This window comes from Prionailurus viverrinus, chromosome A1 (assembly GCF_022837055.1).
Source record: "Prionailurus viverrinus isolate Anna chromosome A1, UM_Priviv_1.0, whole genome shotgun sequence".
NCBI classification, from domain to species: Eukaryota; Metazoa; Chordata; class Mammalia; order Carnivora; family Felidae; genus Prionailurus; species Prionailurus viverrinus.
In genome coordinates, this window is record NC_062561.1 from 37,501,151 (window position 1) to 37,511,646 (window position 10,496).

The 10,496-nt window shown below is 43.1% G+C and overlaps 1 protein-coding gene across 1 annotated transcript; it reads right to left on the reverse strand.

The window, feature by feature from the left end:
• Positions 1-3,715: 3,715 nt before the first annotated feature.
• On the reverse strand, positions 3,716-9,088 carry PCDH20 (protocadherin 20). The gene is made up of 2 exons (XM_047855539.1): positions 8,957-9,088; positions 3,716-7,916 (listed from the first exon to the last, which is right to left on the reverse strand). Exons 1-2 carry the CDS (start codon positions 9,086-9,088, stop codon positions 5,190-5,192), a joined length of 2,859 nt encoding a protein of 952 aa, XP_047711495.1. The 3' UTR covers positions 3,716-5,189.
• Between the last annotated feature and the right edge of the window lie 1,408 nt (positions 9,089-10,496).

Genomic DNA, 10,496 nt, shown 5'->3' on the forward strand with positions numbered 1-10,496 from the left:
CTGTGACATCATGTCCGGAGCCAAAACCAATAGTTGGATGCTTAACCGACTGAGTCACCCAGGTGCCCCAAGATGATCTTTTTAAAACATAAATTCCTTGACCAAAATCTTCGAAGTTCCCTTTGGGATACCCAAAGATACCTTTGGGATCAAATTGCAAGCTCCAAGTGTGACACAGAGGCCCCCTTCATTACCTGCGGTACACCGACAGCTCCAAGCTCAGGGTTGATTCTCTTCATCCCTTCAACCACAAATACTAGAAGTCTTCAATCATGACATGCTCACTTTTGCCTGTGTGCCTGTACATTATTCCCTCTTCCTTGAATACCCTTCTCTCTGTTTCTGCCAACTTCCCCTGGCTACAGTTTTAAATTAGATATCACCTCCTTTGAGAAGCTCCAAATTAGAAACCTGCCTCCTTTGGGAAGCCAGTACTTTCTAAGATTGGGGTAGGTGCTGTCCATTTGGCATCCTGGGGGTAGGCATTTATCCCACACTTTGTTTTGGGATTGATTGTTTTCTTAATGGGCTTCTGCATTGTAATCTAAAGTTATCAAGGGTCGAAGACTCTGTCTTGTTCTCAGTTAAATCCCTAGTAATTAAAAGCACAATGAGATACCACCTCACACCTGTCGGAATGGCTAAAGTGAACAACTCAGGAAGCAACAGATGTTGGCAAGGATGCAGAGAGAGGGGAACCCATTTACACGGCTGGTGAGAATGCAAACTGGTATAGCCACTTTGGAGAACAGTATGGACGTTCCTCAAAAAATTAAAAATAGAACTACCCTACGACCCAGCAATTGCACTACTAGTTATTTATCCAAAGGATACAAAATTGCTGATTTGAAGGGGCACATGCACCCCGATGTTTATAGCAGTGCTATCGCAATAGCCCAATTGTGGAAAGAGCCCAAATGCCCAGTGACTAATGAATGGGTAAAGAAGATATGGTATACGGAATATTACTTGGCAGTTAAGAAGAATTAAATCTTGCCATTTGCAACAACATGGATGGAAGTAGAATGTATTATGCTAAGTGAAATAAATCTGGGAAAGACAAATATCATATGATTTCACTCATATGTGGAATTTAAGAAACAAAACAGATGAACATAGGGGAAGAGAAGGAAAAATAAGATATAAACAGAGAAGGAGGCAAACCATAAGACTGAAGGTTGCTAGAGGGGTGTTAGGTGGGGGGATGGGCATTAAAGAGAGCACTTGTTGGGATAAGCACTGGGTGTTGTATGTAAGTGATGAATCACTAAATTCTATTGCTGAAATCATTATTACACTACATGTTAACTATCTTGGATTGAAATAAAATGAAATGAAAGAACTAAAATATAAATGGAATGAATGCCTGATTTTTTTTTTAATCATTGCAGTATTCTTACCTTTTGACATTAGTGGGCTAAGTCTTAAAAGTTCATCCAGTTTTGTCCTACACCCTTAAAGGAATACATTCCAAATCTGGGGGTTTATCGGAGAAAAAAATGCTACCATTTTAAAAACAACTTTGTACAATGACTGACATTTGAAAAATTATTATGGACTGTGTGCATTATGTATATATTGATCTGAAAAATATGTATGATTTTTTCTTATCAGATACAGAAGCAACTAGAAAAGACATTACAGTGGGTCTTTTTCCTCAGGTCTAACTCTCCTCAGGCGTTACCAATTTTTTTAATTCATGTTTTCCCTGCTTTAAGTCTATTTGCATGACTGTCAATTTTCTACATTTTAATAAATATCTATTTACAACTCACACTGTAAAGGCACATTGCTAGGTAGAGATTGCACAAGTCAGCAAAATGGTATTTTGCAGCAATTGGCTGCATTCTTGGAGTGAGTGTGAAACTACTTTAGACGGAAGGGAAGGCTCAGATATCTATTTATCTGGCCTCTGTGAGCTGAGGCTGCCCAATGTTGAGTCAAAAAGCGCCACATGTTCAGTACTGTCTTTCCTCACATTCTCCATTGTCTTTCAAAGGTCAGGACCCCACAGAATCTTCCCTGCTTCAAGGAGAGACTGGAACCCGAGTCTCCATAGACTCAGGAGAGGATTGCATATAGTTCCTCCTTTTATGGTTGTTAACTGAAACATTTTCTGGGAGTACAAATTAGAAGCCTTATGAACTATCTTACTGAAATCAAGGCAACTTCATACTGTGTCTAATACGGCTTTGGTGGTATAATTTCATAGCAAGATCATGCTTGTTGTTTTCATAAAACACATGCAGAACACCCAAAATACAAAGGATTTGGATTTTGTTTTTAATACACTCATACTACAAAATTATTTTAAAAGAAGGATCTATTTTTCTTTCTTCCTTTGTAACCACCATTGATAGAAGTGTTACTGCCAGGAAAACTTTTTTTTTTTTAATAGGGTCAGGGAATGACTCTAAAGATTCAAGTAACGGAAATTGTTTTTTCCCCTGTAGCTGAAATTGCTACGTTGGTTTTAAGTTTCCCAATCCAAATTAATGAACAATTTTCTCAGTAGTCTAAGAATGGATTTGGCAGTGCAAAGATCAGAGCAATCTCTTCTTCATTAAATTGGGCAAAGAGGACTCACTGGTTCTCAAACTGTTAAATGGATATTAGGGTTTTTAATGAATGGAACATTTATTTTTGTGCCAGCTCAACTAGCAACATTGAATGATTAGCATACATTTTGGCAACTGTGCTAGCACAAGGTGTTAGTAAAAAGGGGCTTTTATCTTTGAGCTTAATTTGCTTTAACTTTCCTTGTTATAAATATTTTTAATGTGAAGGAGATGGTTTTGTAAAGGAAATCCTGGCACAAGAAGTTATTCAGAAATATGTCTTTTTATTAATGTTACAGGCATCTCTCATGCTAGAGATGAAGTCTATACCCCGAAACACAAAAACGGTCTTCAAATTTAGAAATAAATAAAATATTTTGTTACTTATACTCCTGTTGACACCACTGCACTCTGGAGGATTTTTTAAAATTAATATCACCACTTGTTTCATACATAGTTCCTTCCTTTAAAAAAGAGAAATAAGGTATAAAAATGGTAGAGGGTGGATTCCTCCATTGCTATAGATCTGTTAGGAATGAAAAGTTTTGGGGGTTAAATGATCTTAGTTTCTTAGCTCAGGTGCCTCTCATACAAAAGGAATTTTCAGTAAAAATATATTTCCTTTTTTTTTTTTTTAACAAACAGTACTGCCTCCTATACTTATTCAAATTGTCAAACTGAAGAAAACAAGAAAAATGAGTCAATACAAATTCAAAAGATCTTGGGTGTTTGCATTCAGTTTTTTTTGCAATGTATTTTTAAAATGCATTGAAAGCTATTGTAACACAGCTAACAGAGGATTTGTTATAAGTATGTAGTAAGATGAATGTTTATAGCTGATACTAAATCAAAAATTAATATGCATGTGCACATGCGTGGGTATAAATTCTCATGTGAACTTCTGTGAAACATATAGGCATACCCTCTATTTTATATATATATATGTATATATATATATATATACACACATATATATATAATATATACATATATATACACACACACATATATACACACACACACACACATATACACACACACATACACATACATACACACACACACACATATTCAATGCTTTACCCAATGTTTAATTGAGTAATGAATTAGTTTAATATAAACTCTAGCAAACAGAATATTTATACTGTGCCCACATTTATCTCTAAAAGCAAACAAATGCCAATAACAGGCACTTCAGTGAAAGTACAAGCCTGTGTTCAAATATAAAATGGTAAAAATGAGAAAGAAATTATGAAAATATATACCTTTAATTTGCAGACATATAAACACGTTTGGTACAGTACAGACACATGATGCCAAAAAGTAGAATGGTCCAGCTTAAGCTAACACATTCCTTGTTTACACAGATATTTTGCTATAGCTCTCCTATAAAATAAAATTCCCAGCTCACACAATGAAGTGAAAGAGATCAATCACCGAGGAACCAGCCTGCTTCATTGCAAAGGATTCAGTAAAAGCTAAGTTATCAAAGCAATCTGCTGCTGGGCTTACAAATAAACTCTTGGACCTAATCCAAAGCCAAAGGAAGGAAGCCAGAAATGGTGGCCAACAAACCTAAACGACAACAAAAAAAGAAGTATAACTTTTATATAAGGGGCCCAACTAAAACAACCAGTAGTGCTCACTAGCATCTAGAATAATTCCATTTTAATATGATTTTTACTTACTCATGTGATAAATGAGTCCAAGAACATAAAAACCTAATGTATAACCCAAGCATAAAGCATACCTGACAAGTTGTCAAAGCACCAAAATGTCGTGAACACCTACAAAGCAACTAAAGATTGAAACATTTCTTTGCTCCTGGCTGTTTTCCTTGGACACAATTTCCAGTTACAATGTTTGGAAGGGAGAATATATACATTTCCCCTGTAGTAATAGCAAGTGCAGTGGTAAAGCAAACAGAAAGCAATCTGAGTACATGGAAAGTGAAATACTCTTCAGCAGGTCAAATCCTTAACACGTGGCCATGTTTTCACCCTTGCTAAAGAGGAAGTGCGCTTCTTTGTTAATGCCTTCTCTTTCAAACTATACAAGATGTACTTGTGAGGTAATAAACATTCTGTTTACAAATGCATTTCTTTTCTTTCTTATCATACATTTAAGTGCAGTGAAATTCAATTTATTTCAATGTCATATTTCTTAAATGTTAAAAACAATATATTTAAAATATACTCTTTCATTAATTTCATGTACAACAACTGTCATGTACAATACCTCAAAACTGTTCCCTGCAAAGGAGTAGTTGATGCCCTCTTGTGGCTAAAGGACTTTTTAGACAAAAAAAATGCAATGTACCATTTTCTTACCTTATTCCCAGGTTCTACCAATCTGCTTGGTGAATGAAAGCTGCAAATCATGTCCAAGCTTTTTTTTTTTTTTTATAACAGTTCTCTATAGCTGTTAGTACTAATTTTCTTTAGAAAATGCTGTACACATTTTATAACCTCTGATTTTGAATTTAAAAACCTGTAAACAGCTTATTTACAATATAGTACAAGTTATAAATTAGTTGTCCTCCATTGGAACTGCCATCTACACACTCTTGTTTAGGTGATGAGACTACCCCAAGTCAGTGAAAACATCTCTGGGTTATTCCACAATGAAATGTCAAATATTAGAAATAGCCACTGGTTTCCTCTCTCTCATATGCAAGTCGATTTTTCCTTTGAGTGGAATTTGTACTTCCAAATTTTCGTCTTCCCTGTGATGCTTTTTCCCTCTCCTTAAACAGATGTATATGCCCATCCCTGTTACAAGTGTGATGGAACCCAAGCTTATTACAGACAGAGCTACTAAGGTAGGCACACAGGACACAGACTCGACTTTCCTGTGAGTTGGTTCTATGGAGATCTGTGGTTCTTTCTCCTCTATGTTAATTTCTGGTTCCTTTCTTAAAAGACTCTCAATGTAGCTCTCGTTACTGACAGTGTCGTTGACAAATAGATTCACCATGACCGTGGAGTGGAGAGGTTCGGGATAACCATGATCGCTCACTTTCACCAGTAAACGATGGAGTCCATAATCTGTCTGCAGCAATGCCTCTTCCAAAGTAATGTTGCCAGTTTTAGGGTCAATCCTAAAGGACTCGGGCCTAGGACCTCTTCTTCCTATGATGCTGTAAGCTATGACAGCGTTCATGCCCGTGTCTTTGTCAACAGCATAGACCTCTGTGACTGGGGAGCCGGGCAGAGTAGAAGGCAGTACCAACAGGTAGGACATGTTAGATTGAGGGAACAGAACAAGAGGAGGGTTGTCATTGATATCTAGAAGGAGAATTGTGATTTTTGCAGTTGAAGAGAGGGCAGGCTCGCCCCCGTCAACAGCTTCGACCCACAAAGTATAGGAGCTCTGCTGCTCTCTGTCCAAAGAGACTTTGGCTCTCAGCATGCCCTTTCCTGTGTCTATGACAAAAATATCACTCTGGTTCACCACCGAGAGGGCGACCCATCCATTTCGTCCGGCATCAGCATCTGTCACACTAATTACCCCAATTTCACCATATCCTGGAAAGTTTTCTGGCACAAAAAAGCTGAAGTCCTTGTTGATGAACCTAGGGCTGTTGTCATTTTTATCCAACACCGTGAGAGCCACAGTGGCTACTGATTCTCTGGGTGGCTTCCCAGAGTCAACAGCTCTGACTGTGTACCTGTACTTTTCTTTCTCTTCTCGGTCCAGCTGAGTAGAAACTGTCAGAATTCCTGTGACACTGTCTAAGGAAAAATACGATGGGGCATCAGGTCCCAGAAAATAGGAAACCTGGCCTCTCTCTCCACTGTCAGCATCTGTAGCATAGAGCTTAGTCAAAAAGGCATTGGGTGCGTTGTTTTCTTCAATAGTTAGTTCCAGCAAGGGTTGCAGGAAAATAGGGGCATTGTCATTGTCATCTAAAAGTTGCACTTTAATAATTTTTTTGACATGAAATCCCTCAGAGTTCCAGGCCACCACAGCTATTTCGTAGAACTGCTGTAGCTCATAGTCCATAAGTTTTGTGGTTTCCAGCAAATATTCGTTACTGTATGGTTTGTAAGGTGATAACCGAAATGGTCCTTCACCGTCCAGGTAGCAGTTCACCTTGTATTTACCTTCTGGATCTCTTATGGTGAAGAATGCAATTGGAGTGTTAACAGGCTCCAGTTCTTTCAGGTAAACAATACCATCCACCTCATTTGCTATATACCGAGGCACAATTTCAGGTGGTCTGAAAATGACTTTGATAATGGTCACCAGGGCCGTGGTCACAGCGGGGATGCAGCCTGGCCCGTTGGCAAGGATGGTGAGCTTGTGCGTTTGCAGAACACTCCCCCCGATCTTACTGAAAAGTTTAATGACTCCGGTGGTTTCATCCAGATGGAATAAATCCTTGGATGCCTGTGGAACTTTCTGGCTGTACGAGTAAGTGATCTGAGCATTGGTTCCCAAGTCTCTATCCACAGCCTGGACAGCTGCAACCGGTGTGCCCACTGTAGCATTCCCAAACACAGTGACATTGATTTGTGAGTCTGCGAAGAGAGGGCAATTGTCATTAATGTCAGTTATGCCAATGGTGAGGGTGGCGCTGCCCAGCAGTGGTGGGGACCCACCATCCTCTGCTATGATGATGCTCACATACTGGTCCTGGGTCTCCCTGTCCAGTAGTCCCATGACAATTAGATAGGGAGTGCGCTCCCCATTCTCATTCTCCTCCACATCCAGGGTGAACATGCGATGGTAGTCCAGCAAACGGTAGGTCTGCACCCCATTCGTGCCTATATCTGGGTCCATGGCAGGGTGCTCTATGGCCAGCCGGGTGTTTACAGGTGCGTTTTCTGGCACCCAAACTGAGATTTGGGAAACGGGGAACTGTGGGGCATTGTCATTAATGTCCCGGATTGCGATTTTCACCTTCACAAACCGAAAGTACTCCTGAGGCAGGACCAGTACGTCCAGAAGCAAAAGACAAGAGTCAGAGGAAGGGGAGGAGGAGATGGAAATGCTGCCGCCCCAGGCACCTCCTCCACCTCCTTCTAGACACAGGGCCTCCCGGTCGATCTCCTGGTCAGAAGTGTGCAGCTCCCCGGAGCGGTTGTCTAGGGTCACGTACTGGCCACTCAGTCCCCGGGAAGCCAGGCTGAAGGAGAGAGGGGGGCTCCGCTCAGCCAGGGTGCGCTCAGGCAGCTGCGGCAGCTGGTTCTGCCTCCCGGCGGCTCGGGGCACCAGCCGCAGGTCCTCGGCCAGGCTGCCGATGAGCACCCCCGCCGGCAGTCCCTCGTTCAGGCTGTACAGAAGCTCCGTGGCCCGGCTGTAACTTGCGAGGCAGTTGAAGGGTCCCACGAAGAGGAAAAACAGAAAGAGATGCTGAAAGTGGGGGGAGGGGAGAAGGCTCGTTACACACACGCGGGAACACGGAGATTGGAGTCAGAAACCAGTGTCACGGGGTCATATTTGCCCCCATCCCCGTTCCCAAAGGCAAACCCTCTAGTCGGAGAGGGATGGAGAGGAAACTTGCTGTAAAGGAGATCTTTGGGGCAACATTGTCGCCAAAACTTAATGTTTCTGTTCAGTTTCTGCAACCCCCCCCTTTCCCCCCGCTCCCCATCAGCACCCTCATTGAGTTAATAATCGGAATCCCAAGCCATAAAACATCCCTGGAAACACGCGGCCGAGTGGAGAGGACTCCGCTCAGGGACTGCGCAACGCCGCAGGGAAACCACCGGGGTAGGCTATGGAGAGGGAGAAGGTTGGTAGTGGAGAGGAATGAGCGATGATGGGCGATTCATCAATTTATTTCCCATTGAAATGTTTCTACCACTAAGGTCCCCGGAACGCGAAATGTGCTACATCCCTTTTTGTGAGACCACCGCTGCCAACAACAATATCAATAATAATAATAACGGGAAACATAGTGACACGTTTCCTTCGGACCCCCCCCCCCCCAATTAAATAAACACTTTGGGTCAGAGAAGTGATTTTCATTTTAGCTCTCATCTATCAAACCGAAAGGACCTGGATCTCCACCTACTATTAAGCCCTCACTAATCCCCCTCCCCTAAGGGAAGAGTAGGAAAGGCGGAAAATGCTTACGCAAAAACAATTTGTCAATTACAGGGGCCAGTGCTAGCAGGTGCCGGCAGCAGGACATAATCTCCGCACCCCTGTGTCTCAAGCCGATAACCCCCTCCCCCTACCTCATCTGCCTACATTCCTATTTCAGAAACTTCCTCTCCCGACCCAAGGACTAGCCGATTCCTTGCTAAAATGAAGACACCTTATCCCAAACTCCCTTTCCCTCCCCCAACCTTCCCGTGAAGTTTGGATTAAGGTAAAAGGTTCGAAAAACCATCAAGGAGTAGGAACTGCCTCACAGCACCGCAACTTGTCTGGACCCCAACCCTTACCGGCAGGCTTCTGTGGCTGGTGCTGCTCCTGGGACGACTTAGACGCCCCATATCCAGGCGCGGGTGCCAGGTCGCCGGGCGCCAGCTCACTGCCAGGGCCCGCGAGCTGCGCGCATTCCCTCGGCCGCGCATTCCCAGGGAGGCTGCAGTCAGCGCGCTCCTGACGGGAGGGCGGCAGAAGACACTCCCTCTCTGTTCATGCAAATCGCTGGGGAACTTCAGCCAATAGTCACTGGCTCGTCAATTAAGGATGGGAGCGAAAGGGGGGCGGAAAGGCGCGGGGCTGAAGGACACGGTCATGGTTTCCTTCCCAGGACGTGGGTGAGTCCGGACCCCGCCGGAGGAGCCGGAACGGGGGGACTTGCCTCTCAAGACTGCGACGTGGCGCCACCCGGTCTGGCCCCGGAGCGCGTGCCCACCAGATCTCCCTCCTCGCCGCACCAGTCACAGCTCAAGTCCACAGGTTGCGAGCACGACAGGGCGAATTAGCATAAATAAATAAATAAGCCTGCTTCTGTGTATCTGGATAGAGAGCGAGGAAGTCGGCGCTACAGAGCAGCCACAGGCGCGAGCCCCAAACGCTTGCTCCTGCCACCAGTTCTTCGGAGAGACTTGGATCAGGCGGTGTTTGCAACAGACAGAGAAAACCCGCTCTTCTCTGCGGAGGGAAGGAATCCCAAACTCTTCCTAAGGTGGTCTGAGCCTGAAAAGCAAACCTATGAATTCGGTGAGGGATTTGACCTGATCTAATTTTGAAGCTTCGCCGTTGGTGGCCAGTTTCCTAATTGTACGCGCCAGGGTCTCTGGGTGTCTTCCTTGTGGTCCTACTTTAGAGGCAGTTGTGGCTTCTGGCCAGGGGAAGAGCCAAGGGGGGGAGTGGAAACAATTGTGTGGTAGCACAAGTAGTTCTGCCTGTAAGTAATTTGAACATACTTCTCTCGGGGTGAATTTTCTTTTTTCACTCACTGAAGCTTAGGTAAAAAAAAAAAAAAATTGGTTACTTTTCAAATTATCACTTCCCCCCCACCCCCCTTGGAATACTTCTTGGGAAAGCAGGCCTTTAGAAAGGAATCCTGGAGGAGTGTGGTGCAAAAATGCTTGGACATTTCCTCGGACTCTCACACTCAAGGGCCATGTGACCTGTTTCTTCATTTATAAAATCAGGGCTGGTGAGAGACTCCAACGCATTAAGTCTCTGAAACACTTTTTGATCTGCAGGGTGCCATATAAATAATGGAAAAGACCATTGGTCTTTCCCTGCGTAGACATTTCTCTTCATCACTGGGTTTCCAGATAGCCTGTGCACTGCCCTGAACATAAAATCCTCCCCACTGAATATTTAGTGACTGAGCCCAGAATACAAAAATCTTCCTCCTGGGTCAGAGAAAGATCTAACATCCCTGTGCTTTCCATAGGCACCACTTTAATCTTCCTATTCTCCCTTATACTAACTAGAATATAAATTGGTTGGCTGAACTGATTGTTTTGCTCTTTCCTCTTTTCTCTTCATCCCGACTAATTCTAGAGACACGGAGTCCTA